Here is a 27,934-nt window from a genome sequence, read left to right on the forward strand (position 1 = left end):
CCCATGGCTTCCCGTTCGCTATGGGCGCGCGCACGAGGGAGCTTCCTCGGTGACACCACGCTCCGCCTGCTCGGGCTCGCGACCTGGATCCCGGTCGTTATTACTTTCAACGACCATGTTGCGACCATCACGAGCATTAGCGGCGGCTCCATGTACCCCTACTACAACGAGGATCGCAATAAGACGACTGCAAACGACATGGTTCTTAATTGGAGGTGGAAACCCTCCGCCGGGCTCCAGAGAGGCATGATTATCACGTTTAGGTGCGTCACGGAAGAACGATGCCCTTTGCTAAAGTGGGAGCCCGGCGAGCTGACCTTTACTTGCTTTGCAGGAGCCCTTTTCATCCGGAAACTGTAGCGATCAAGAGAGTCATCGCGCTGGAAGGCGAATATGTCACAACGAGAGCAGGGTACCCGGAAAAAGTAGTCAGGGTACCGCAAGGCCACATCTGGGTGGAAGGCGATGGGCCGCAAGATCAAACCCTGGACAGCAATACGTACGGTCCGATATCCATGGCATTGGTGACGGGCAAATGCGTATGGAATATTTGGCCCTGGCGCAAGTTTGGCCGCGTGAGATGGGAAGAACATAAGTTCAAGGAAAGATACTGAAGAAACATAGGGTGTGAATGGCTTCGTGTATGAATAAGCAGGTGTGGGGGAGAAGGCGTCTCAGTGGACATGAAGAAACTCCTGGATGCGGGCTTCAGAGGCACCAAAAGTTGATGCATATATCGAAACAGGCAATAAATGTGTAGTTTCATCTTTAAATCCAACATGGGTATTGACGATTAATTCAGCTGGTTCATTACCATCCTCTTAAGTCCGGGTAATCTTCGAATCCCGTTGTCTTCGAAGTGGCGCGGGCTGTCCCGCGTTGCAGCTCGGAGTTCTCGGCCCCTTTCAGCTCAGGGCCTCCGGCCGATTCAGATGGAAGGGACGGGAGCTCACCCGACGGTGACGCAGCGGGAGGTGCTGCATTGGATGTGGTCTGTGCACCGCCAACAAAAATTCCAGAGTCGGGAACCCTGCATGAAATTTCGATATCACTATCTGCAGCTACTCCTCCTCCTCCTCGCCGCCGCCAAAATCTCGCCAGTGCCAATAAACCTACGCGACAATCAACGACGAGGAGGTCCTCTCCTTCAACTTCCCCTCAAAATCATTACAGCGTTGTTGTACCGCAGCGGGTACCCAACTGCCTCAACCGCGACTCGCCCCCCTCGACATCGACACCGCACGACGTCAGCATTCAGCACCGGGAGCCACCGAGAGGGACCGACCCTTGACGCAGACCGGAGAGTGCCTGGTCAACCTGCGACAGGCACCACTCGCAAATGTCCGTCGCTGACCGCATCGTCAGCTACTTAGCTCCTACCGATAACAACGCGCAAACGATTCCGGGGGGCATCTCAGCTTCGAGCCCGGCGGCGGCGGCCTCATTTGAGGAGGATAGATATGCGGTACAGACGGGAGGATTTTTGCCGGATATCAGAACAGTCGGACAATCTTTCGGACAGGACATGAGTCTTCAAGATGACTCTTTTGAAGAGGAGGGCCGCCCGCCTTACCTCCACGCCATGATTGCTGGAGGTGTGGGAGGTTCGACGGGCGACATGCTCATGCACTCCCTGGACACGGTCAAGACGCGGCAACAGGGCGACCCGCACATCCCCCCCAAATATACGTCCCTGGGCTCGTCCTACTACACAATATTGCGGCAAGAGGGTATCCGACGAGGTCTTTATGGCGGATGGATACCGGCTTTGGGTGGTTCCCTTCCGGGCACCATGATGTTTTTTGGGACTTACGAATGGAGCAAGCGGTTCCTCATCGATTTTGGTGTGCAGCAGCACCTGGCCTACCTGTCAGCCGGTTCGTTGACCCTTGCGCTCAGCAATCGGAAGGCAAAGACTGACTAACTGTTATCACAGGCTTTCTCGGAGACTTGGCTGGCTCCATCGTTTATGTTCCATCCGAGGTGTTGAAGACCCGCTTGCAGTTGCAGGGACGCTACAACAATCCCTATTTCAAATCGGGCTATAACTACAGAGGAACAATTGACGCGGCGCGGACGATTGTGCGTCACGAGGGACCGGCTGCGCTCTTTCACGGATACCAAGCAACACTTGCCCGTGACCTCCCATTTTCCGCACTCCAGTTTATGTTTTGGGAGCAATTCCACGCCTGGGCCCGCACATACAAGCAGAGCAGAGATGTCGGTGTGCCACTAGAGCTACTCACCGGCGGCCTCGCCGGCAGCTTGGCCGGAATCATGACATGTCCTCTGGACGTCGTCAAGACGCGTTTGCAGACGCAAGTGCACCCTGATCTTATGCCAAAAGAGACGAAGCCAGGAGCCAAGGGCGCCGCGCACACCTCGACGTCAAAATCTCAGACACGCAACATTTCAACGTCGTCGCCTTCGACGCATACTCCGCGACCAGGCGCAGTCAACTTGCAGACTTCGTCCGTCATCGAAGGCCTTAAGGTCATTTACCAGACGGAGGGTATCAGCGGATGGTTTAGGGGCGTGGGTCCCCGTGGCGTATGGACGTTTATTCAGAGCGGCACCATGTTGTTCTTGTACCAGCGCATTCTCAAGTCATTAGAGACTTGGCATCCACCAGTGGAAGAGCAGGAGCGCGCCATCTAAGGAGGTTTGAGGTTGGGCTGGGCGGGTGATACCAGGGTTGGATGGAGAAAAACATTGTACAAACAACCCCCTCTGTACACTTTGTAAGGATAAACATGGGACTGGCGTTTGACGGCATGGTAGAGGGACATGATGTCCAATAGAGAGCTGATAGAGCTAAAGACAAGTCTCATTTCAAATGCTGATCTGATTTGTATTACAACAGCTTTGATGTGTTTGTTAAGGCTCAAATGAGTTCTTCACAAAGGGATGGGATCATCGTAAAGCTCACTTTCAGGTCAGTACCTAAACACCAAGATATGTGAGAAAAAATGCAGCAAGTGGAGGCACCAAAAGGTACCTGAACCTACCTAATCTAAGTAGCTTTCCAGTTTGGCTCCCATGCGTGACCAAGCTCCAGCTGTCAAATGCAGCAACCTGCAGTCAGGCACCTGCCCCGCCAAATCCAGCCCGAGCCCGCAATCCATGAATGGACAGGACCCCTGGTGCCTACCCGCTGAGACCCCTTGTGTGACAACAGAAGGAGCTCCAGGGCTTCCACGGTTGACGCGGGGTGTGCTGTAGCTTCCCTGGCGAAGCTCCCAAAATTTTGGCCTTTGAAACACGCGCCTCGCGACAGGAATCAAGTACTCGCAACTCTTGTTCTCCCTCCTCCACTCACCACCTCACCGATCCAAGCCCGCACATAGTTTGACAGCCTGAATACATAAAGAATCTGCACATTTGAACTAGAAAGACGTTTCAATGGCCTCCGACTCAGGCACACCCCCTCCTCCACGGGAGCCGACCCCGAGCGGCTCCCTCTCTGCTTCAACTGCCATTCCCTTGAAGCGACCTGCTCTCGAAGAAGACTTTACTCCTTCGGTCCCTTCGCCACTCAATCCCGACGTTAGATCTACACCAAAACCTCAAGGCGCCGACGAAATGCCAGCGAAACGCAACAAGAAGGAGTCACTGAAGAAGCGCGAATCGAAGGGTGCCTTCGGCGGCGACAGCAACCGCGGCACGCCGGACCCCAAGCATCGCGAACCTAAGCAGTCCGACTACAGTCCGATGCGCTACAAGCTGGCGCCTCCCAAGCCTTCCGACTTTGAACCTGCTCGTGGAGCCAGCTTCAATCCCCACCACAACTTCCCTGCCTTGGACGGAACCGAGATTCAGTTCTGCGAAACCTCGGAGCAGTGAGTCTACTGACACCTTTATGCGCCTGACTAAAAATACTAACGAGGCAAAAGTGTTCACAACAAGAAAAGCTACCACTACACTCACTGTATCGCCGATCCCGGTTTCCCTTCGTCATTATACTACCGTGGTACCGAGGCAGAGCCCACCGGACCTCATCTCAGCTTCGAGGACAGCGCAACCCACCTGTTCTTTGATCGGACGGGCCTCCATATCACGACGAACAAGGGCTTTCGCATGACGCGTGCCAATGTCGCTATCCGAGAGGGGCGATTCTACTGGGAGACTAAAATTACGAGAGGAATTGTCGACAACAAGAGCGGAGACGAGAAGCCCGAGTCGCATGGCCACGTGCGCATGGGTTTCGCGAGAAGAGAGGCGACGTTGGATGCGCCAGTTGGGTTCGATGCCTACAGTTATGGTTTCCGTGACGTTGGCGGCGAGAAGGTGTACATGTCGCGACCCAAACCCTTCTTCCCCGAAGGAGAGGGCATCCGTGAAGGCGATGTCATCGGCCTGGAGATCCAGCTACCTTCGGAACGCTTGCAGCGCAAGGTCCTTGCTGGCCAGTACAACCCGGCCGTTGATACCGGCTTAGACGATGACAGCACGAACTTTGATGCGCCAAACATTGTTCGCGATCGTATTCCCATCCGCTTCAAGTCGCACATATACTTTGAGAAGATTGACTACCACACAACCAAGGAGCTGGAGGACCTCATGAACCCCTCGCCAGTCTCCTCCGGCCCTGCCAACTCGATCGAGGCGCCTAACCCTAATCACCCGGTCCCAGCCCTCCGCACACTTCCAGGCTCCTTCATCAAGGTGTACAAGAACGGCGTTCTGATGGGCACCCCGTTCACCGACCTCCTCGCCTTCCTCCCCCCGGCCTCCAAACCGCAGGGCCAAATCGGTGCTCGCGAGGGCCTTGACAACGGCATGCTCGGCTACTATCCCGCTGTGAGCGTCTACAGGGGCGGTGCTGCTGAGGTCAACTTCGGCCCTGACTTCTGGTTCCCACCTCCCGGACTGGAAGAGAGTCCCGACAATGAGGTCTCCATGATCGACGCTGGACAGGAAGAGCCCAAGAAGCCGTCGGAGCCCGCGTACCCTAGCTTGGATCAGGTCCGGCCCATGTCGGAGCGATATACGGAGCAAATTGTTGAGGATATTGTCTACGACATCATTGACGAGGTCGACTTCTGGATCCAGGATGGCTGCAAGGTCATTGATCGATTCGGTCAGGGCGAGAAGGCCGGCCAGACGGGTAGTCTTGCGGCTGGTGGACGTGAGGAGATTAAGGAGTTGGTCCAGGACGACTGAAAGGGGCGACAGAAGCGCATCGAGACACTAGGCAAATTTTGCTTCGGAGATACCCAGACTTCGCTATTAAGAAGTCCTTTGCATTCCAATTCATATCTGTACATTATACTATCAAGGGAGAGGAGCAGCATGGAGAAAACTGCTTGCTACGTACAGGCCTCTGATTTTCCAGAGGATAAGAAAGACTTCATCAAGAGGAGTCCAGATCAGGCGAGTATAAACGAGCAATGAATCAATTCAGTCCACACATCCCGTGGTCATCATCCTGTGCCTGCCCATTCATTCATGTTGTCGTTCCGGTCGTTCGTCGCAAAGTACCTAGGTAAGGAGACGCAGGCGTAAGGGTCATTAAATAGACGTCAAGAAACAAGAAGCTCAACTATCAGAGCATGCGCAAAAAAAGCCTTTTACTTCCTTGTCGACGTCCTCCTCGGGGAATCGGGGTCTGGCGACGCCCGTCGCTGAGGCGTCGTCCTTCCCGAGCTGTGTCTACCGCTCCGCCGGCTGCGTTCGCTGCGCTGGCTCCGCGGGCGATCTGACCGGAGCGGCTCTGTACGCGAGCGCGACGGGCCCGGGAGCGCCGGGTCATCTGGGAGCTCCTCGATGCGGCCGCTGCCGTCCACAATCTCGGGTGCGTTCTCGCGCTTGATGCGCTCTTCGCGGCCGCGCTTGTGGCAGTACCACATTACGAAAAGGAGAACTTGGTAAGTCATGTTAGCGCATTGTACTTTGACTAGAGGTTTGGCTATGGGATGTGGAAAGCAAACGACTTACGGAATATAGACACGCTCCAGATGACGTTGGCGCCGATGAAGGCAGGCCACCGCAGCTTGAGGGCGTTGACGATGGCCTTGAGCATGCCCACGACGGCGCCGGGCTTGGTGACGAGGTCCGCGAAGCTGGTTGGCGTGAACATTTTTTTCGCGGCGCCCTTGATCCCTTCCTCGGCCGCGAACTCTGCGTGGTGGATGCCCTGGCTCTTGGCCGCGGCCGCGAGGACCTCGGGGCCCAGGCTGGCGGTGAACTTGTCGGGAAGCTGCGTGACGAGCTTCTTCATGCTGTTGGGGAGCTTGTCAAAGGTCTTGGCGAGGGTGCCGTCGCGGTCCTCGACGAGGGATTTGAGGTCGTCTACCGCGGTGGGGACGCCGTTGACGAGGTCCTTTAGGACGAGGGTGAATTTCGAGACGAGCTCGGAGGATTCTGCGGATAGGGGGACGGCCTTGTTGTTGCGCGCTGAGAGGTTCAGGTCGTCGAGCACGCGGGAGAGGTCGTCTTCTTCGCGGGCGGCTTCCTGTGCGGGGACGGCCTTTGTCGGGGCGAGTTGCTTATCCTTGTCTCCGGCGGTGCCTTTGGCCTTGTTGAAGAGGAAGGCGATCCTGCTGGGGATCTTGGAGCTACCCGAGGCGGCGTCTGCTTTGGGGTCTACCGCCACCGTGGCGGCCTTTTTGGGAGTCTGCGAGGGTTCGGCGGCGGTGGCGCGCCGGGACTCGGACGAGTCTTCCCAGGTGTACTCTGGTGTCTTACTGCGCGGGGGTAGGGCGGGCCGGACGCTCTCGTCGTCCGAGTCGACCTCGTGGGCATCGGCGAGGATGCGTCTGAAGAAAGCCTCATCTTTGCGGTTCAGGAGGGGTGCGGGCCCGCCTCCGGTCGCTGCGCTTGCTGTCGTCGAGACGGACTGCGAGCTCGTCTGGCGCCGCGTAGGCGATGGTCGCGAGTCTGGGTGGAGTGTTCCTGCTGTTGCTGCTGGCGACCCGTTGTTGTGTTCGCGCTCGCCTTCTACTGCTGCTGCTGACGCTGCCTCCTTTGCCTCCTTTTCTGTCTTGTACTTTTTGAACTTCTTGTAGCTCAGGTATTCCAGCATCTTGGGCGAACGAAGGCGGTGGTTTCTCTGGCGAGAGACCGTGAGAGAACGTCAGAGTCCAAGCTGGCGTGTAGGTGAGCCGAAGTCGTGATCAGGAGTTGCTGTCAAAGATTCACGGCGCAGAAAGGGTAGTTTCCTGCAGACGTAAATGCAAAAGCGTTGTAATGAGGCGGTCGGAACCGGTTTATTTTGTTCCAACGGCCAAGCGCTTCTAAGTCTGAATCACATGCGGTCTGGGTCTGGGCCAGGGCCCTGCTCTCTGAGATGCGGGCGTCATGTCGTTCGAACTCAGGTGTTAGCCACAGGATAGGTTGGGCGGGCAAGTTGGGGTAGCTTGCACAGCCACATGTGATGTCACCCGGTGATCATTTATGCACCTCCATTGGATCCCTCCGGCGCAACCTCAAACAACCGCTCTTAAGCGAACCGGCAACTGGATCCGGGTATCCACCTACAGTGCACCGCCACATCGGAGGCCGCTCCAGGGTCCAACTTTCGTCTCTTTTTGTTGGGGCTAGTATGGAGAAGTGAAGAACCTCTAAGAGCATTGCGGCTCATCCAGTCTCCTCTGACAGCTGTCCAGGGCGATATGTAATATGCTATCGGTATATTGAGTGGTCGGCTGGACTAGCCGCCATCATGGGGTATCTTTCGTGGAAACTGCCCATAGCATCCAGGGGTCGAGCTTCCACATCTTTTTCTATGCTTAATCATGCCTCATCCTCGTCTTCTTCCTCTTCCCCGTTTTCGTGCGTGGCTCCGTCTGCGGCGTTGCTCTTTCTGCCCCCACCACTCTTCCGATGGCCCCTTTGGTACGCCTCTGTGCTAGTCATTGCCTGCTCTCCCACATAATGCTCCCCATCCCAATCCTTTGAACACCTGGGGCACTTGTGACTCCGCTGGGTGCGCCAGTACGCTTCTTGGCAGGTGTTGTGTAGGCGCGCATTGCAGTCTCGTTCCGCGCACCTCTGTCCGACTGTGACGATCTCCCTGCATGCCTCGCAGAACTTGATGCGCTGCCAATCTTGCGCGGCCGCGTCGGGGTCGTTGTATGAGTCGATCAGCCATGCCCTGAGTTCGAGCAGTGCTCTCGGGCTGAGGCTGTAGAACCCATCCTTGGACTTCTCTAGCCAGCCCTGATTCACCAGATTTGCCAACATGTCTTCCACTTCGCTATGCTTAAGTCCCTTATCCGTGGAAGATTGAGTCTGCGTGGGTTCCCCGTTCTCGTCATTATTATTGTTGTTTTGTCGTGGAGGGCGGGCAAGCTTGATAGCCTGCATCTCCGTGATGCTCATCAGCTCCATGCGCGGGGAGTTGTACGTCTCGAACATGGCGTCTAGGAGTCTCTTGGTGAAAGCAATCTGCTCGGCATTGTATGTGGTCGCGAGCTGTGTCATAGGGTCTGAGGTCGTGTTCACGAGAGCGTAGACACGTTTCTTGGTGACTTGGTGGATCGTGCTTCGTATTTCGTAGTCGAAGAACGAGACGCCTTCGGCTGCGGCTTCCAGGTAGGAGTCGAAGTCCTCCGCTGTGACCTGGTCGGCAGCGACGGGCTCGCCATCTTCGGCTTCGATGGTAAAGATACCGGCCAGGATAGGTTGTGCGTCTTCGAATGTGAGGGTGCCCCGCGCCAGGAAGGCCTGAAGGAAGGCACGATTACCATCATTGTAGTGTTCTCGAACGATGTTCATTGTGGTGTGGTAAGGCTTTAGACTGAACAATGTATCCGGGGCTTTGGACAAATGGCATGAGGGGTGTCCGAGCTATGTTGATTTTGGCGTAACGGCCGTAGTTGGGCTGTACTAGGGGTCTTCGCAAGTCGGTGAGGTTTTCGAGGGGGACTTTTGACGCGCATTGGACGCGTATCGCATGCGCAGGATTAAATTGAAGGCAGAGAGCTCCTTGGACCCCACCGCCCAAGCACCCACGGTAAGTGGGGTGCATTTGAGGTGCGAGCCACGTTGTGGCTGGAGTGCTCTGTAAGAGGGGGGCACTTCGCCGGAGAATTTCCATCTCCTGGAATGAGATCTCCCTCACCCTCTCAAATTGCACTGTGCGTCGGCCAGCGGGCAGGGCCTCTCGGCAGCTCTGGGTCTGGATCTGGATCCTCGCTCCGGGTGGAGTTCCGGATCGGTCAACCCCTGAACACTAACCCTCCGTGCCCTCTTGCTGGGCAGTAACTTGTGAGCAAGAGGGCATGGCTCACTTGGGCAGCTGAAATCCATTCCAGCAAACCTTGCGCCTACACTACAAGCTTGCAAGGCGCCACATGCCGACGACACGGCACTTTGTTGCGACTGCCGATCATAGTCACATCCTCTGGTCCAAAGGGTTCCAGTCTTGACAGCCTCGCACTCGCTCTGATTAGACCCGGCTCGCTCAACAGCACGTGGGTGTGGTCCGACCGTTATGCAGATTCGACATGCCTCGGGTCCAGGGTTGCGTCGCGGCAGACCTTCAGCAGCCTTCCATCTAGCAGGAATGGCAGGATTGACACCACGCCAAACGCCGTTGGCCTTTTCATCCCATCAATCTGTGCCTCCGTGACAAACCCTGCTTTTTGGTTAGGACTAGAAATCCTTAGCTTGCCTTCTTGGGTCCAACACCCGAAGCCATGTCCGTCGCTCGGGCTAGATTGGGCAGTAGTTTGAGTGGCTTTTCGTGCCGATTTGAATTCCTGACTCAGGAGGACCAAAGTTAACACAAAACCACTAGCTCGAATCGGCATCATGGATGACCCTGTACCCTTCACGAGCCCAGGCACCGAGCACTCGGTAGACGGCATGCTCCCCTGCCATCGAACTCAGCTCAACAATGAGATGATTTGATGAGCATCGTATTGAACTGGCCGAAACTCTGACATGTTCAGACCTTCTCGTTGGAGGTTATTTGCTTCTGGAATGGAGCAGCGTCTTCGATTACCGGCTGACTTCATATTGCAACTGACAACAGCGCAGCCCCAAACCCAATTGCGTCGCATTGCGCATTGTTGAAGGTTGCCGTCTGTTGCCCCTTCGGTCCGATCGCCTCTGCCGGGCTGTCGCTGGTCCGGGAGACCCTCCGCGGCGTCCGTCCGTCCACACACCCTCAGTCGGCCAGCGAATCTGTCGTCGAGGACGCGCCTCCACTTACCAGACGTGTTTCGAGCCATCTTTGCCTCCGACTCCAGCGACGAGCGTGGTTGATCTTAATGTGGGAGGTGGAGAGTTTGGTCAAACTCGTACGTTACAATACCACTTAACCTCTAGCAGTCCTTAGTTCGATACTTGTCGGCCTATGGACTAGTGTTCCGCAGCAAGTTGCGACGACGCTTGCGCACTGCTGCTTCGGCCTAACCCACGCAAACTAGTGATGTCTTCTATGAGACGGATGGTGGCGTTCAACGTTGTCATTTGAGGCCGGGCAGCCACCGAGTTCTGTCGTCGGCAGGATGCCGCCAGAATCGCACCAAGAAGCGGGCTAGAATGCCGTCGTAATGTCATCCGTCTCGCCATGACATTGCTCAATGGACAGCCTCCGAAGTCATTCAAACTGAGTGTAATATTGATCTGGAGATCGCCCTCGCACACTATAGTGTTTCAACCCATGTTGCCCGCCCTACAACAAGGTAAAACTCTTCATAACCATCCGAAGCGGCCCCACCACCCCCTCCCTTGTAGAATCTCCAGCCAAGACAATTCTAGCCCGCCGGCTACTCGCTCACGTTGTAGGGGGGGCTTGGGGTCGTAGTTCGGCCCAAAGTCCCTTGCCTTGCCTCTGGAATGCTGGGAAGTCCCATCTCGTCATTTTACCGCTGCGCCTGGGTCGCACTCCTCATGCTGTTGAGAGCACCGAACAAGGTTCGGCGTTTATTTCCATGCCTACCGATCTTGGGTTCACTTTCCATTACTCTACAGTCGAGTCCGGGGAGACAACCTTGCGCCGATCGCAGGGGGCAGATCGATCCCAGGACCGCATGATAAACATGGCCATGCCGTTGTATGCTCCCCAGTTCTTTACCTCTTCTTTCTCTCCGTCCCCCGTCACCTTGTTCCCTGCCTGTCGTCAACAGCTCCGTATTCATGTCTGGCCTACTGGGCCAATATCTAAAGGGGTCATATGGCTGTTCAGCTGCCTCAAGAAGAGCTAGGCACAGCTATAGGAGTGCTCGTCTACTCCTTGTTCTGCCTAGCATGTAGTATTGTCATGGCATGGCTGGTGTATGCCCATCGTGAAGGCCTCAGCTGTAAGTAGCTACGGTTATGGATCCAGAAGGTGGCTCAGAAACTGACGTCCAGCCTCATAAACAGATGTCGCTCTGGTATCATATCTCACAGGCTTGTCGACGGCCGCTTCTGTCGCCCAGCAAATTCACACGATTGTACGATGGAGAGATATCAAGCTTGCACAGTTCGAGCACTTGACCGCCCATGTTGGCAATCCTGAACTTGCCATCGCCGGCCAGGCAACTGGTCTTGACCTTGTGCTTTTCTACATTCGTGAGATCTTTCTCTTCAGCAACTTCCAACCAAGCCTTTGTCTGACATTCCTGCAGAATTCTACAGCTACAACGTTGAAGCAGTCCTGACCTTCTTTTGGGCTCTCGCTCTTACTCAGTCTATCTTTCAGTTGGAGCCCGTCGTCAAGTCCACCCGCAAACGAGCGAACTATATTGCCAAAGCTACGGCTGTTTTGCTGCCGGCGATTTTGATGGGGATCCTGCGACTCGAGGTTGTCCAGAAGCAGACAGTACCCTTCCTGGTCTTGGCTGATGGTATCAGTAAGTCTCGATCTCCGATTCCACATGAAATTTATTTAACCGCTTGTGCAGTGGGTTTCTGTCTGAGCGGCAGCGGAATTCTGCTCATCGTCATCTTGGTCAAATACGTCCACACGCGCCGAAACCTTCTTTCTTGGAAAGTTCAATACGGTCAACGCTCGAACAGCACGAAGAGCAGTGACACGCTCGTCTTTGATAGCGGAAGGGAAACCCACCGCCGAAGCATCTACGACAGATGGCTAGTAGTACGGTTCAGCATAGCTTTCGTTGCGTTAGCGTAAGTGCAGCCTCCAAAAGGTCCCAAGCCTCAAAGTCTGTAGTATGGGTCACGAGCTAACAAGAGGTTCTCTCAAAAGCATCTTTCAGGTCGTCACCATTCTGTTTCAAGTTTCGGCCGCAAAACAAATTTCCCGCGACTCTGCGAGCAAGAGCCCGGACCTCAGCACGGAACGACTGCATCTGGATCTCATACTTTTTCTGCCCGGTGTGTCCGCTAGCCTGCTGACATTTGTCGTTTTTGGCACAACCAAGACGTTTCGAGATTATCTGGTGGCACGGCTCATTCCGAGGTGGCTCCGCGAGAAGAGTAGGAGGACGAGCAACCAGGCGCAACGACGCAATACTCGCACCCGAATGTCGCAAGCGTTTTCTGCGAGGAGGAAGAGCATAACGTATCCGCCACGAATTTCCTTGACGCCGTATGTTGTGGACAACGCCGGTCTGTACACACCCACGGCCGATGGGAATGGGATTCAGCTGAGGGAGTTGAATATCGATGGGTCGAGAAAGGTCGCCGAGGACGACCGGTGGCCCCTTGTTGGCTCTGATACGTCTGAGGCGTCTGATGGGCCTGCGAAACCTGTAAATTTGTATTTGTACCCGAAACAGTAGTTCACGAGTTATGATCAAAATGATACCACTTGGGTCGAGGCCCGTGTTGAATCACCTATCGCAAGATGCCGTCCACTATGCTGGTGACTGAAGATCAGAGCCTTCTCGCCAGCCATTCTTACTCAAGGACGGCGCCGGATTCAATGCAACCCCAGCCACATTTACACAAGAACATGACCAATTTCAAATACCCCCACCCCTGCATACGTCGAGGCGACCGAGCGACGTCGGGCAGAGCAGCCTGTCTCTCGCGAGTCAAGTATCCCGCCAATTATTCAAGCCGTAGTCTTCCACGTTGTGTCGTTATCTGTGGCATTTTTTAGCGTTCAGGAAATGCCCGCGAGCCCTGTACGATGGAGGTGTCTCGGTCCTTGACTCAGATCTATGGTTTGTCCGAAGGCTGTCAAATGCAAAGCTTGCCGCCTTGAGTCAGAGTTCCCTCCGTTTAGACTCCCTTGAGTCGGCAGAGTTTATTGTGAGAGACACTTGCATCATTAAGGTGATTTCAAAACCTTCAAACTACCGAACGGGGATCGTCATCCTATCCTCCGATCTCGGTGGTCTGACCAGCTTTTGACATCGTCTTCCCGACACCCGGGTTACCACCACTGAAGCTGTGACCTTATATGATCTCACTCCCCGTCATCAGGAACTTTTCCTTTACAAAGTTTTTGGGGCAACCAAATGTTTCTTCGTGTCTTTGGCCAGATATTTTTCAAACGCTAGTATGTTTCTGACAGACGCAGTGCCACAGGCTGGGCAGTAATGCTAAGATCAGGAAACTCTCTCCGCCCAATCTAACCTCGAAATATTCTTCAAGTTCCTCTTGCCTCACAGGAGCGTTGATGTATTCGGTTTTTCAACAGAGTCTACAAAACATTGATACCTACCCGGAGAGGCCCTTTAGAAGCAGTGATGGTCAAAGCCCTGGGAAGCGAAATCCTCCTCCGTGAAAGAGGTTTATGCCGAAAGCTGTCTCGCACTTTTTCTATCCACTCTCGCTCTCAAGTTTACTATACAATCAAACTATGGCTTTGAGATGCGCCGTGTGGTCTCTCACGACTTGGCAACTTGAATTTCTGCCAGGACCGTTTGTGAAATGGCCAGTACAGTAGCAGCACCTCCCATCCACAGGACTGCCAGAAAGGTATACTACTCCAGGGGATTCCTGCGGTCCCTCCACAGGTCCTTCAACCGGCTGGGCTTTTGGCGCAGGCTGCATCTCTAGAGACTGATAAGGCGATAGCCCAGTCGCGGAAAGTCACTCTGGGCGCTGTAGACGTCGCTCTCCAAGAGGGTGTCTCGCTCGATGTCCATCCACCCCTCTGGCCAGATCTCGGGCAGTAGCGTGTCCACTTCCTTCTTCGGACCGCAAAGTGTGCGTAGCAGGTCGTCAAAGGGCCGGCCGTCGTGCTTGAGCTTGACGAGGTCCGATCTGATCAGCTTCCTCGAATGAACGCTCTGTCCAGAGAGGAGGCGATACGAGACCATGACCTCCTGCTCCAAAGTGACATAGTTCTGGTATCGATTCACCGTAGAAGTCGGCATGAAGCCTTCGTTGATGCTGGTCCATCATGTCTTCAGCAGGGCAATTTGTAAATGAATCCATGGGGGCGTACCGACCTGTCAAGAAGGGGAAGTGTCTCTTTTCGCAAAGCTGATAAGACGCAGAATGGGAACCGGAAAATGCAATGACGCCGGCTCACCGGGTCGAACTTGAAATGTTCACTCAGCGTTTCTACCCACTCGATTTTGATCCGCCCGAATCGCAAAACTTCAAGATTCAGACTACCTTCTTATAGATTATCATTCTCGTCAGTCGAAGATTCTGCGCTGGGAGGTCGATCGTCCCACGCATTGCGACTGAATAGCTCGAATACTCTTCTGATTGGCCGCTTTGCCTCCCTCAAATTGTGTCCGACGATTTTGTCTTTGCGAACTTGGGCCACCAGCCAAGCTTTGAAATCTACAAGCAAGAGAGACTTGGCCTCCAGACGGTTGCAGGTCCAGCCACGGTTGAAGCGTCATTGTCAACCAGCACACTTCAGCGAAGACAGCTGTCAATATGTAAGAGTCCCCAGCCCCTTTCGATTTCTCCTTTGGCGATACGACATGGTTTTTCAAATCCTCAATACTAATCTCTCCCTCTTCTGACTTGAAGATTGCAGCTACTCCATGTAGGAACTTCCAACACTCTTCTACTGTTCCTGCCGTTGGATGTGATAAAGGCGACCATGAGAGCATGAAAACCGAGTCCGTAAGGGATGTGGCTTGGGATTCTATGTAATCCTAGTACGCGGGAATACTAGGAAACCTGTCAAGATCTTTTCTTGAAAGACCAAAGATGGCCTCCGAGGTTTTTAAACGTTATGTTGACGAGGACGATGCTTCAGGTTTGTCAAGCCCTTGGCCTTGCGGCTCCAAGTCAGCTTTTGTGCGCGACTCAGACTGTGGCAAAATCCAGATGAGAGTGAAAACTGTCTGCGGCTTCTTCCTTGATATTATCAATACCTTGTGGTCTAAACAAAGCCCAAACATCGATGCGGCACCTACATTATATTTCCTCTCACAGTGTATGCCTGATAGCTCCCGAAAATACCTTTGCTCGCAAGGCAAGGGGGACAGAAGTGACATATACTACGAACAGTACATACCTCAAGACATGAAATGGGATGTCTCCTCAAAGCCAAGAGTATGTACCACTCATCTCTAATTGACTGAAAGCGAAAAAAAGCTATCCACTTTCTGGGAAAAGAACCGCCGTGCTTTTCTCTTTGAATTTGTGCCCGACTTCTAAAACTCGTGAGCCAAGAATATGGCGCTTGCTTTATCAAGGCCGCGAGCTAGGCGTTCCCGGCCGTCCACAAGAAGGAGACAGCGGCAGTTGGATAGAAAGCGGTACGCAGCAATAGGCGCTTGCAACTCTCTTGTCTCGGCTGCGTTCTCTTGGGCTTCCGAAGTACAGCTCCGGGGTATCACAGCAGCTCTATACGTCCAATCGGGCTTTCTTGTTTGACAAGAGGTGGTCGTTTGCCGCCAATGGTTTGGGAATGCATCACAGCCTGCGTCCAACGTACGTGTATGCAATCCCAGCACTTCCCGGCGTCTGACGACGCTGTGTCTTTTCGTCCGTACAGTAAGAAGGCTTCGCTTGGGTAAACAATGCAATACATTCCTTGAAGTTAATCGGCTTCTCTGCGTAAATTACGCGAGGAGAATCGGCTGGTTGAGAGGAATTGGGTACAGCAAAAGGTTGAGGTGCCGATATGTCTCGGGATCTCAGCACCGGAGTCACTCTGACAGTATGCAAATGGCTAGTAGTATACACCACTGTGGAGGATACCACGCGCCTTTGAACTAATTAGCCCTTGTTCGAGACTCAGGGGCTGGCTTTGATAACATCTCTCACATTTTGCCGAGTGTCGAACTCTGATTCCTGTCCTAAGATCTCATCGCAATGGTTTAGCCAGCCTTTGGATTGTCTTCTCGACCAGCACCGCTGAACTCAAAGTTTCTGTGACTCGGCCCATAGCCTAACGATGAGCTTACATGAACTCCTCTTTGAGCAGATACTAGGCGTCCCTCTTTCCCCCATTTAAATTTGTTTCGGCCAAACTACATAATCCTGAAGAATGACACGAAGAACAAAGAATCAAAGCTGACCGCTGCAACAGAAGTCTGTCCAATTTGACCAAATGTAGAACGGCAAAGGCATGCTCTCTCGCAACTGGAACAATGACTTGTAGCTCACAGAGCTGTAGTGGAGGCTTTCTATTCCCGCCCAATATATTATGTTGAGCACAGAAGAAGACAATTGAGCCCCCACTCGAGGCGCCACACTACGTGGTTTGGGCCAGCAATTCTCATCATGTTAAAGCAGAGCTCTAATTGTAGAATTCTTTGATCTATGTAGGATTTGCAAGGAATAACTCGTTGAGGTCAATATTGATGACTTGTACTTGGGTAATGTATTTTATTGTATGAAAGCGGTAAGTCCAGCTAAAATATAATTGTTGTCTCGAAAAAAGCCGTTGTTTTCCCAGCATACACTATCTCATAAGAAGAGGAATACAATATCTGCCATCACCAGGTGTTATATGCACCAAAATTTTCTTCAGTGGCCGCCAATTGAAGGATATTCCGACTTGGCCAAATGCTTTGCGTCAAGTTCAACCCTTGGCTTGGGCTGGCTGAGGTCGGTATCGCGTAGAGGAGTAGGAAGGCTTCCCTGGCCGTCGCCGGAGCTGAGAACGACCGGTTTCTGACCATAGTCTGTCGACACTGGTTTCTCGGGAATGAACCATTTCTTCCATGGTTGAGCCCGTGTTTCCAGCTCTTGGCCTCGAGAAGTTTCGTCGTTATTGTTGATATTCATCTTGCCCGTTGCCGCTGGGTCGAGTTTTCAGAATTTAACGAACTAACTGGTATAGTTTATCGATTTAAATTATTTTCTTGACGCGAGTTTCAACAGGTAGTCTCTTTGGTGTTGTGAAAGGTGGAGGCCGGTCGTCGCATTGGACGATTTACCAAGAGATGCTCCTCCCCTTCATAGGCACAATATTCATAGCCTGAGAAAGAGTGAGTGTCAGCCGAACATTTATTTTATTCAAGTGGATCTCTACTCTCCTCCATCATGTGCAATGTTACCCCGGATTCTGAGTTGAGGGCGGATCCCCTGATCGGCTACCAACGGCTGAGAGCGTGAGGTGGGCTATCTGGCCGCCTTGGTAGTCGCCTCGGTGTTGGAAAATATTGGCATGATCAGCGATGATTGGTTTCTGTCTATACCAAAGTGTGGTTTGACAAGCAGTCTGTAAATTCCACATCACTACTTCCGAGGTTGTCCGTCCAAAAAAGTACGCCCTCGCATCTTTGGTATCTTCAAGAGCCTCAGATCAGCGAAATACTCTCAGGAGTGGAATAGACCATGAGCAACGGCGAAGTTTAATCATGGATGTGGATGTGTCGACAAGATGGATTCAACCAAAGACTTCGTTGCTGAACTGCCCTATATTCACAAAGATCCTCTTTATAAGAGGGAGAAACCATACAACGCAGACTTTGACCCTAAAGATGGCAGCCCGCAGACTAACCATATCTCCAGCCCGGATAAGCTCCCATGAGTCTTTCGATTTCTTTGTGCACGGATTTTGTGTCCTGACCTCTTCATCCGCAGTATTTCCGGAGGACATTCTCGTACGGCCACACGAAGTCGAAGGTGTATACTTCGCAGAGGCCGAAGCTCTTCTCTATATACACTTCCCAGAATAAGAGCGGATCGACGCCATGAGTCTAACGGTCAGAGTTTCATAATTTATGGCTGCGCTAGGTCGAATCCTGACAGCGGATTCTCAACTAGGTTTCAGGTCCGTAAAACAGATCCTCGATTTCCTGTTCGACTCCGTGGCCCTGCTCATCTCGTCTCTAGTTAACAGCCCACCCCGCGTCTGCATTGCGACTTCTCAATTCGGGGCGTAGCGATATAATTGCAAACGTTATTCCCGGATCAATTGGAGTTTTTGGAAGGTAGAGAGTATGACAATCTGAAGTACGTAGCGTCCAAATCCGGCAGTATCCATCAGGCTCCTTGTGTGGATGTCAGTGAGTGGCTGCTGACGGCAGGCCTAATGTCATATGGCGTCCCCAGACAGGGCCGAATGACGACTATCCGCTCACTCTTTGTGACGATACATCTGTCGCTCTAGACGACATACTCGACAGTGATGACATCTATCGAGAACAAGTGAGCGAGAACTCGCTCCTTCACCCAAATAAGACGTACAGGTGGCATTACATTGCAGGGTAAATGCCAGAGGATATCTTTGTGTTCAGGAACAATGATTCGAAGGGAACAAGACCTTGTAAACTACAATCCACCAGTACAAGATTTTCTATAATCCTTATGTCTCTTGGGTGCAGTCCCTTGTGCCGTGGACCATCCGTTGTTCAAATCACCACCACGCCAGAGCGCGGAGATTCAGTTGGTGGCGTTTCGTCGACCTGAAGCCATCACCTTATACTCTATTCCCCCAATGTTGTCAGCAAAATTTTCTTGTGCCTATGTTGTCATTCATTTTGTGCTGAGAGAAAATTGTCAATTGATTTCCGGGTCATGCAGTGGGTGGAAACGGGTTCTTCTGCTCTCGGAGGCCCTGCTCTCGGAGGCCCAGGGGAACACTCAACTCGAGTAGCAGAATGTTCTCATAAATCTCATTATCATGTCAGTCAGATAATGTTTAACACAACAATGATATATCGGGGAGAAACCCAATTTTTGGTCGAGGAAAAGTCAGAGACATACAGGTTGCACGACATGCTTGTAAGTTCAGAAGATATAGGTCTCCTGTTGTAGGCGAAAACCTCCCCGGGCTCTGTCGATTCCCTCTGAAACACTCTTAATATGGATTCAACGTCGGTTGACCTGCAATTGAATGCAGTGGTAACGCCTAATTCATTAAATATTGTTGGCTGTAGGCAGTATATTACACTGGCCCCCGTGGCTTTGCTGTGGTGAGCACTGCCGTACCAAGGGAACACGGCAAATAGCGTGAGACAGAGTACCAGTAAGCCATACATAGCGAATTGAACCGGGCTTTACAAGGTTAAATTCAACCCGGAGATCCTCACAGTACCCTTTCAAGAGGACAACACGCCCAATTGAAGCCGGCAACATGGTGAAAGGTTTCCCCGCAGCGGCCATGTCGTTTCTGGAAGACGGGAGGCTGGATTAGGCGAAGGGACGGGACCCATCGCGGTACCTTCCTCGTAAAGCGGGCCTGCTGACTAAGACGACAAGCGCGGTGCACGTCCACCTCCGAGCTCCATCAACATTCAACCTCTTTCAACTTCGGACTGCTCTACTCCATGACAAACAAATACTTGCGACAAACAGTGGATAATTGCACTCTGCTCGTGACTGGGTACCACCGAGAATTTTTCTGACACCATCTGGGGTTCGACTTGCATCGATAGGCTAGTCTGAGCCTGTAATTACTGTCCTGAGCAGCATCTAACAGTGAACCCACCACGACACCAGATCCACTTCACAGCTTGCGACGGAGTTCATCAACAGAAGCGCAGGATGTGCTAGCGCATCCAGCTTATTCTTGGGCCATCTCAGCTATTGAACTCTGATCGAGTTGACGCACAGAGTTACTGGCAGGCTGCCTCTGGAGGCTCGAGGTCTGCTGCTTGAGGCCTGAGGCGGCCATTCATCTCATCGGAGCCCTCATTCGACTCCGGCGCAAATCTCACTCCCGTCGAGTTCTGACAGCGATCCAGAATGTCAGATCTAGTAGAGTACGCGGTAATCAACGTGTGTCGGAGTGACGGTCAGGACAATGGGCCGGGGTATTGGCCAACCCCTGCCGACACGGCTGCGAAGAACGCGAAGAAGACGGCACTGGAGAAGGTACCAAGAGCGAAACCTCAAATGGCGCGGTTAGACAAAGATGATGCAAGATTTCAAGAGTGGCGCATAAAGCTGGGGATCTTGCTGAAGCAAGAACTCTCTCCAACAGGTAAGGAGACCATCCGCGCCTGGTTAGTGGCACGTTGTCTGACATCCCTCATAGAAGGTCTTCCGTGGCTCATGAACTTTCCACGGGGCTACTGGCTGTATGAAAAATCCAAGCATCTTTGGGTTTCTGGACACCCAGTAAAGGCGAAACTGTACAAGAGCCCGCAAGAATTCGGTCTTCATGTGCTGTGGCTCCTCTCGGGCTCGATGGACCGAGCTGATTGCCGCTGTATTCACTGCAACGTTCGCGAAATGCCCAACATGGAAGATTTGACGGTGTCGGATACCCCACGACCTCTGCCACCACCGAACAACACTCAACCTCCGTCGAAGATGCGCAAAATCACACCTCAGATACCCCCTGGCGCAGCGGCGTCCCCGGTCCTCGTCCCTGCAACCGCGACAACACCTCCTATTGCGAAGAAGGAAACACCCGTGCCAGTGCCCCCTCCAATGGCGAAGAAGGAGACTCCAGTCCCGATACCGACGATACCCTCACGCGCGGTACCCGCCCTCGCCCCGGCGCAAGCACCAGTTCAGATACAGCCTACCGTACAGCAGCAGCAGCATCAGCAGCACACTCCTCAACCGAATCAGGCACCTCCTGCTCATGGGCAAGCACAGGCCCCATCACAGGTTCCCATGCAATCTCAAGTCCAGCAGCCTGTTCAACAACAAGTCCCGCAACAACCTGCACCAGCTCCGGCTCAGACTCAACAGCAGATCCAACCCCAGGTACAACCGCCGGCACAGCCAGTCTATCAGCAAGCGCAGTTTCTGCCTTACCCCCAGCCTTATGGCGGAATAGTAGCACCAGCTCTGTTCCGCGTCGGAGAACTGGTCTGGTTCCAGATGTCGTCGGGATGGCGTTTGGGCATCGTGGCTGCCACAGGCATTGCCAACCCCAACAGCAACAAAGCCGAGCTTCAGATCCTCCCAATGTCTCACGTCAACTTCAATCAGTCGCCAATCCAGACGCTGGAATCGACAACTCGTCCGTTCCTTGCATTTTCGGTCCCCAATGTCAGCATTCCAGAGCTGCAAAACAAGGCCTACGACGAGGTCAACTGGGACGCATTCTTCCAGACGCTGACTCCGGAAGATACGCATCGCCGCGAAGTTGCACTGCTCGACTCCTCCAAGATGGCCGCCCAGAAGGTGGGCGTATCATTCTCCGTCTTCAGCCGCCTCTCCGAGACAAACGGGGGCAAGAAGATTGACTACCACGGTGTCTTCCTCGGCGCCGAGCGAATCGAACTTGGTGACGTTCTCCGCGTGCGTCTTTCCGCCGAACAAGGCGTTCCCCCGGCGGCGGCGAATCTCCCCGACGCACTCCTCGGCCTCCGTGAGATTTGCACCGCGCCGATCGATTCACCCGGCAACGCCTTCTTCAAGGGGGACATTTACCAGCCCATCACAGGCGACAACCAGCCCGTGGGCGGCGTGCCAGTGCCCGAAGATAAGCTCCCGCGCCCGCTGCGCGACGAGATGGCGTTCCGCAATAAGTTTGCCGCGAGCGAGCGCTGGCGCTGCGTGCTGCTCAAGCAGAACGCCGTCCTGCGCGAACCGGACCTCAAGGGCCGATTCTACCCCACGCACAAGCTCTTGCCCCTGCTCGACGGGCAGGTCAAGGCCTTTGCTGAAGTGCAGCAGGGCATCGTGCGTGATGTGCAGCAGCGGCTCAACCAGCGCATCGACACGTTCAAGACGGCGTACATTGGCCAGAAGCGCACCCGCGTCGAGACTATCGGGCCTGCCCTGCCTCCCGGCAGCGTGATCCAGTTTGAGCAATCCGTGCATGAGGATGGGGTCTAGGAGGGACGCCTGAGATGCCGGTGAAGAAAGAAGTGTCTCACTGGTGACGAAAGAGTATGAGATCGTACCTTGCTTGTTAGGATAGGCAGGCATCAGAGCCCTGTGTAGAATAGGTATAGAATAGGAATGCATACTACATAGACGCCGCCGTCAAGTATTGATGTGATCATCCCATCCGGCTTGTTGGAGTCTCCCAGTCGATGCAACCGTGCCTTGCATTTCTTGGAATATTCATGTGAACCATCCAGTCTGGGAGCTAGAGCATGATCCCATTTGAGCTCCCAGCCAATGCTCCTTGGACAACAAGCCAAGACGGATACGCCGGGCGACGAGAGACACACCCAGGCGGGTAGCATCTTCACTCCTCTTCAATAGGCAGTGGTTGCCCTGCATATGTCGACGAGATAGGTAGGTGACATGTCCAAAGTGGCATCCGCAACCTCCACGACGACTTTCATTGCGAGATATCAGCTTTTCAAAAACAGTACCACACCCATGAATGAACGCCACCATCTTTAAAAGTAAATAACGGGTATATCCAATCAACGTAGAAAGCCCAGCCACACACGTCTTCCAGGCTCCGCCATTCACTCTTTCCCCGAGACACAGTCTTTATTGAATCTCACCCTATGACATCCCACGAGATGACTCTGATAATCAACGAGTGAGTGGAACCATCCATGGAAGAGGGGATTACGTTCCCAGCCGTGCCAGCCAACCATCCATCAGAACTCCCATCCCCCCAAACTACCGGAAAAAGACGCGCGCACACACGGGGCGGGGGGGCTCACCCACAACACCACCCCGCGGATAGGACCGAACGTTCGAAAGGGGAGGGGAGCCAAGCAACGCCACTCGATACCTTGACTTCACTACACACACCTACAAAACTTCTGCAACCTATTACCGTACAACGTGCAGACACGAAACTGACAGCAGCGGTGGCCCCCAATCGCACGTCAGCAAGCCCGTTACCTCAAGGTTGGATTCTCTCTCTCTCTCTCTCCCTCTGTCACTCCGTTCCTAGGACCCCTATTCGTCCCAGCCAACTTGTCCATCAAGCACCCAGAGCTGGCAGTGAGCGTTTCCCAGACATCCTTGTTCTCGGCCCCTTTTCTAGAAGGGAAGCTAGAAGGAACGTTACGGATTTACGGGTTTACCATTTAATCTATTTTATTTTGGCTTTTTGTAAAGGAGGGCGGCTAGGTGGCTGAAGCCACACACACACACACGCACACACACATATCAATGCCGCTGCGCTGAGGGAAAGGCGAGTACGTCGTAGATCAACCGACAAACCCCCCCAACCAACAGTCTTCATCTGCAAAGTCACCGTGGCAAAGCCAACCAAGTTGGTGGAACCCGTTTCCAAGGCAAAAAATAGTAACAATAAGGAATCGCCGTGGGCTTTCAAACCTTACACCGTTGTTTCTTCTCCACCAAGACCGAGAGAGATTCCCCCCTTGTCCAGTACAGCGCCAACGTCACTGTCCAACACCGCCCACCGCCCACCAACCCAATACCCACCTCACATACACCCCTCCCCCACCCTCCATTCTATGTCGCCCGCACCCAATGGACTGCTTCCCGCTTCCGCCACCCCCTTTCAACAACCACCACCACGACCACCACCTCCCGGGCTCGCGGTGCCATACCGTAGTACGCAACGACACACCTACCGACCGACTTTCCGGGTGTGCGGATTGTGAATTTCCTTCTCCGCTCCCTCCACCTCCCCCTCTCCCCCCCCAATGGTCGGGTTTGTGCTGAACTTGTGTAGCGTACCATGGGAACAAACAACTCAATCAAACATCGTTTTCTGCCAACCTTGCTTTTCTCAACTCTTGGCCCTTGACAGTTTGGAAGTAAGACATCCACTAGTTACGTTACACTACGTGACATCGTCGGAAATAATCGACTCACTCGTCCACATCACCAAGCAAAGGTCAGATGAGATTGGTCTCTGAGAACTTTGAGGGTAGAAACACTCTTCACATTCGGGCCGATGATATCAGTACGTAGCGGACATTTCAAGACAAATGAGTCGGGAAATGGCGTCGATGACACAGGAAAAGGAACATGAACTTATCCAAAGCAAATTTTGGGGGTTGTAAAAACCCAACCTTTGGATATACCTTGATCAAAGTAGTGGTGGTAGTAGTAGTAGTAGTAGCAGTAAACGGTGGTTCGTGAGAGATGGGAAGAAGGTGACGATGATGAGATGAAAGGAGAATAATTCGCTTTCCGCTGGTAGGCTAGTCCGCCCGCCTTGATTGGACCCGTCTTGTCGGTTCTGGTCCGTACGCCTAGTACTGCTCTGTTCTTTGTCGCTGCAATGCAACTCCTCTGCTTCTTTCCCAGCCGCCATACCCCAATTCGTCCCGTCTTCCGCAATTATGGCCTGATCCACCCCCTCCTCCCAATCCAGGTGCGTCAGGGTACGTCTCCTCTCTTCTACGTCTCTTTTCCTCTTCTTTTTCTCTTCAAAACGGGCTAGTTGAATGCAGCAGGTGTAGATCATTTCGCTCGGCAGTAAACGGTACTTTTATGGTGGTCGAGACAATGCTGGTTCGTGATCGCGTGGTGCGTGAAAGCTTCTTGTTCTTCGTCATCCCTCTGATTGGTGATCAAGGCAGAGGGACATGGCAGCGGCGGAATCAAAGGTATGATATGATGCAGATGATGATGATGATGATGATGGATAGTCGTGTAGTGTCGTAGTGTTGCAAGGAGAAAAAAACGGTGAATGCATGTGCGACATGAACCAATCGGATGAGAACGTGTGTGCTGCGGAGAGGTGAATATGAATGGAGAATGCCGTGGGCTCGCTTTCGCACCCCAAAAGACATCGATAGTCGAAATCCATCACCCCGCTATGCCCGGCCGCCCTCAATCCGACTTAATCAAGTCCGACGATGTAAAAAGTCATGGCTGGCTGTCTCATTATTTGAGTTTTAGACTCTCGATCTTGGCCTGTATGCTCTTGAGTATCTCCGGGTCTGGCTCAGGTTCGACCTTGCGTGGCTTCAGACGAGAACAGTCGACACACTTCTCATGCTGACATTTCTTGCATGCGGTTCCGTCAGCCACACCTCCAGGGTATATCGTCTTGCACTGATGGCACTCGTGGTGCGGCACAGCATTTGGACCAAATTCGTCGCCAGGATAGCCAAACGGATACTTGTCCTTCTTGGGCCTGATATAGGGTTAGCGGTTAGTCCCCACACACAGCAGGGAGCAACATACGGGTCTCTGGGACAGTCGGTGCAGCGGTTGTGGTTGCACTTGGAGCATGTCTTGCTGCCAGCCGTGAAGAGCGTCTGGCACTCGTGGCAAGTTCTCCTGACCCTCTGGCGAGGCTTCTTGTAAATAAGGTCCTGTCCTCCGGTCTTGCTGGGGCGCTTCAAGACAATATCCTTTGCGTGCTTGGCGTCGTAGGAGTAGTCGGGGACAATGGGCGCGTTCTCCTTCTGGGCCTTGAGGATGGCGGCCCGCTTCTCCCGGCTGGCGATGCGCTCGGCCTCGGTCCGCTTGGGCGGGTGGCGGACGCACTTGGTGCAACGGACGTGCTGGCAGCTCGGGCACTCTTTGGCGGCAGCAAAGGTAGCATTGCACTTGTGGCAGGTTCGGTGGACGCGCATGCGAATGGGCTTCTCGACGCGGAGAGCGGTGCCCTCGGTGGAGATCCACTCGCTCTGCTTGATCTCGAGACCGAACCTCTCGCCCAACTTCCTGGCGCGCTCCTCAAACAATTCGGATCGGGGCACTCTGGTGACACCCTCGAGGTCCTCATACTTGCTCTTGGGAGCCTCCTTCTTGGTGGTGTCCTTGGTGGTGGCAGCGGCAGGTTGCTCGGTCGCAGGAGTGGTGGACGGGCTGTATGCACGTTAGACAACCAATGCAGGCGTGGTGCCGTGACACCCAAAACACTAGAAGACAACAAGGTATCCAAATTGTCTTGCTTACCCAGGAGTAGTGGCTTGCCCAGAAGACTGCTGGCCGGTGGTGGACAGCGTCGATATGCGCTTGGAGCTGTCGCCTCTCTTGAACACGGTCTTGGCCCGCGACAAGATCTTGCCCAAACCCTTCTTCTCTTTCGGGACCGAAGGCCCGGCCTGTGCTGGCGAACTCATAGTTGGCGATGTTGTTGCTGGTGTTCAAGACGGATCGGTCTGGAAAACGTGGGATCCCTGGGTCAATTGTGGGCTGCTCTGGGGACAGGCGGTAGGATCTGCAGTGCACTAAAATCCAATCGAGCAAGACTAGGATCGCAGTCTAGATAAGTTTGCGAGAGGAACAATTATCTTGACAAAGATTAAAAACCGAATTGTCGTTTTGTACAATTCGAGTGAGAGTACGGGTGGCGGGTGGGCTGAGGTGCGAAGTAGGTAGGTGTCATGCGAAATGGTGCTGTGCAGTTGGGTGTTGGTTCGTGCAGTTTTAGACGGATGGTGGACCAGGGACTCGGGGCGACAACTGGGCGTCGATCGTTGGCGGTTACAGCGATGCGGCAAGTCAAGATGTGAGTGCTGGCGAAAAGCAAGATCCTTCGCAAGACGGGAGTTTGACCTCTTCTTGCCGCGACCTTTTGGGATGGACAAGAGGGAGAGAGAGGAGGAGGGAGAGTGTGAGAGAAGGAGTCGAATCGCGAACGAACTATTTAGTTGTTCGGGATGAGTCGGCCAGGGAAGGAGGGTGTGGTGTAAGAAGGGGGAAGACGAGGAAGAAGAAGGATGAGAAAGCAAGGTAAGTCGACGGGGAGGAGGTGGTTGAAAGGAAGTGTGGGAAAAAGTGGGAAAACAAGGTGCAGCGTGCTAAGAGGCAAGGTAGAGGGAGGCTAGAGTCGAGAAGGGCTAGTGCTGGGTGGAAAGGCAGGTGCCAGGCTTAGGTTGGAGGTGGTGGCTTCTGGACTCTCTCCGGTCTACCTACTTCCTCCCGTCTCTACTACCTTACTTAACTGAGGTGTGTACGGATACTGTGGTAAGGCAAGGTAGGTATTAGTTCTCATTACCGATGGCTCTGCCTCTTTCTTCTCTTGCAGGTTGCGTCTTGCGCCGAGTGGCAGCTCCACGACATGGCCAATCCAATCCAGTTGCCAACGCCCATGCCAGTCGGTCCCAGACTTTGCAGTCCTCCTCATCCACCCCGGGTGCGCTGCACCGCATCTTCACGCCCCCGTGGCTCATGGTCCATACCCGGTCGGTCGAATTGACAACTTGTTGCAAGTTGCAGCGCCGTATCCGTACCAAGAACGGTCTCCTTACAAATACGGATACACAGTCTAGGTGTGTATGCATACCAGCCAGGTTGAGGCCCAGGTGCAGCAGCAGCAGCACAGGGCACCCAGTGCAGACACGACAGCGGCATGGGCAGCAAGAAAGAGACAGGGCAAGAGGGAAAAAAGACCAGACGGCGGCCAAACCAAACATGGTCTCCAATGCAGTGGTAACACTAAAAACCCACCTCGCTGGGAAACTGGTGACTGGTCACAGCACAGTGGGCTCCCATGGCTCCTCACAGAGAGGAATGGCCCCATCCCGGAGACGAGATCCATAACTGGGGTGGATCCCCCTCCTGCTGCTTAAGTGTTTGAGAGGTACGTACCGCCCCCGAGGGAAGGACACCCAGAATTGCGACAGACACCCGACAGCCCGCCCAGAGTGGCAGAGACACATTCCAGCCAGCCAGCACCGAGCATTCCAAGCGTCAGCACAGGCGCTGGGACACTTGCTAGGGACAGGGGACTGGGAGCCGGGGGTGTGGACGGGGTGGTGTTGGCGGGTGGAGGAGGTACGTACCTTATCCTCAGGACCTATCCGTACATGGTGCATACCTATCCCAGCCAGCAACCCAGATTCTCTTGGAAGTTGGGTTGGAGTCTGGAGGAGGAGGAGACGAGGGAGGGGCGGCGAGTGGGCATGTT

The 27,934-nt window shown here is 53.7% G+C and overlaps 11 protein-coding genes across 11 annotated transcripts; 6 read left to right on the plus strand and 5 right to left on the minus strand.

Annotated features, from left to right (window-relative positions):
- Window positions 1-3: 3 nt before the first annotated feature.
- Window positions 4-614, plus strand: CORC01_09483 (uncharacterized protein; the record flags this gene model as incomplete). Its single annotated transcript, XM_022621112.1, has 2 exons — window positions 4-263; window positions 335-614. 2 exons carry the CDS (start codon window positions 4-6, stop codon window positions 612-614), a joined length of 540 nt encoding a protein of 179 aa, XP_022472384.1.
- A 725-nt stretch (window positions 615-1,339) lies between these two features.
- Window positions 1,340-2,658, plus strand: CORC01_09484 (uncharacterized protein; the record flags this gene model as incomplete). Its single annotated transcript, XM_022621113.1, has 2 exons — window positions 1,340-1,877; window positions 1,937-2,658. The coding sequence occupies 2 exons, from the start codon at window positions 1,340-1,342 to the stop codon at window positions 2,656-2,658; spliced, it is 1,260 nt and encodes a 419-aa protein (XP_022472385.1).
- A 744-nt stretch (window positions 2,659-3,402) lies between these two features.
- Window positions 3,403-5,163, plus strand: CORC01_09485 (SPRY domain-containing protein; the record flags this gene model as incomplete). Its single annotated transcript, XM_022621114.1, has 2 exons — window positions 3,403-3,839; window positions 3,894-5,163. 2 exons carry the CDS (start codon window positions 3,403-3,405, stop codon window positions 5,161-5,163), a joined length of 1,707 nt encoding a protein of 568 aa, XP_022472386.1.
- Window positions 5,164-5,570: 407 nt separating this feature from the next.
- On the minus strand, window positions 5,571-7,024 carry CORC01_09486 (uncharacterized protein; the record flags this gene model as incomplete). Its single annotated transcript, XM_022621115.1, has 2 exons — window positions 5,571-5,863; window positions 5,938-7,024. 2 exons carry the CDS (start codon window positions 7,022-7,024, stop codon window positions 5,571-5,573), a joined length of 1,380 nt encoding a protein of 459 aa, XP_022472387.1.
- Window positions 7,025-7,734: 710 nt separating this feature from the next.
- CORC01_09487 (RING-like domain-containing protein) lies at window positions 7,735-8,718 on the minus strand (the record flags this gene model as incomplete). Its single annotated transcript, XM_022621116.1, has 1 exon — window positions 7,735-8,718. The coding sequence occupies one exon, from the start codon at window positions 8,716-8,718 to the stop codon at window positions 7,735-7,737; it is 984 nt and encodes a 327-aa protein (XP_022472388.1).
- Window positions 8,719-11,125: 2,407 nt separating this feature from the next.
- CORC01_09488 (uncharacterized protein) lies at window positions 11,126-12,677 on the plus strand (the record flags this gene model as incomplete). Its single annotated transcript, XM_022621117.1, has 5 exons — window positions 11,126-11,252; window positions 11,317-11,505; window positions 11,562-11,786; window positions 11,838-12,063; window positions 12,143-12,677. 5 exons carry the CDS (start codon window positions 11,126-11,128, stop codon window positions 12,675-12,677), a joined length of 1,302 nt encoding a protein of 433 aa, XP_022472389.1.
- A 1,224-nt stretch (window positions 12,678-13,901) lies between these two features.
- On the minus strand, window positions 13,902-14,225 carry CORC01_09489 (uncharacterized protein; the record flags this gene model as incomplete). Its single annotated transcript, XM_022621118.1, has 1 exon — window positions 13,902-14,225. One exon carries the CDS (start codon window positions 14,223-14,225, stop codon window positions 13,902-13,904), a length of 324 nt encoding a protein of 107 aa, XP_022472390.1.
- Window positions 14,226-16,791: 2,566 nt separating this feature from the next.
- On the minus strand, window positions 16,792-17,052 carry CORC01_09490 (uncharacterized protein; the record flags this gene model as incomplete). Its single annotated transcript, XM_022621119.1, has 1 exon — window positions 16,792-17,052. One exon carries the CDS (start codon window positions 17,050-17,052, stop codon window positions 16,792-16,794), a length of 261 nt encoding a protein of 86 aa, XP_022472391.1.
- Window positions 17,053-17,993: 941 nt separating this feature from the next.
- CORC01_09491 (uncharacterized protein) lies at window positions 17,994-18,155 on the plus strand (the record flags this gene model as incomplete). Its single annotated transcript, XM_022621120.1, has 1 exon — window positions 17,994-18,155. The coding sequence occupies one exon, from the start codon at window positions 17,994-17,996 to the stop codon at window positions 18,153-18,155; it is 162 nt and encodes a 53-aa protein (XP_022472392.1).
- A 1,804-nt stretch (window positions 18,156-19,959) lies between these two features.
- CORC01_09492 (uncharacterized protein) lies at window positions 19,960-22,011 on the plus strand (the record flags this gene model as incomplete). Its single annotated transcript, XM_022621121.1, has 2 exons — window positions 19,960-20,197; window positions 20,252-22,011. The coding sequence occupies 2 exons, from the start codon at window positions 19,960-19,962 to the stop codon at window positions 22,009-22,011; spliced, it is 1,998 nt and encodes a 665-aa protein (XP_022472393.1).
- A 2,943-nt stretch (window positions 22,012-24,954) lies between these two features.
- Window positions 24,955-26,144, minus strand: CORC01_09493 (uncharacterized protein; the record flags this gene model as incomplete). Its single annotated transcript, XM_022621122.1, has 3 exons — window positions 24,955-25,207; window positions 25,258-25,887; window positions 25,978-26,144. The coding sequence occupies 3 exons, from the start codon at window positions 26,142-26,144 to the stop codon at window positions 24,955-24,957; spliced, it is 1,050 nt and encodes a 349-aa protein (XP_022472394.1).
- Between the last annotated feature and the right edge of the window lie 1,790 nt (window positions 26,145-27,934).

The sequence above is a fragment of the Colletotrichum orchidophilum genome, assembly GCF_001831195.1.
Source record: "Colletotrichum orchidophilum strain IMI 309357 chromosome Unknown Scaffold_86.1, whole genome shotgun sequence".
In the NCBI taxonomy this organism is placed as follows: domain Eukaryota; kingdom Fungi; phylum Ascomycota; class Sordariomycetes; order Glomerellales; family Glomerellaceae; genus Colletotrichum; species Colletotrichum orchidophilum.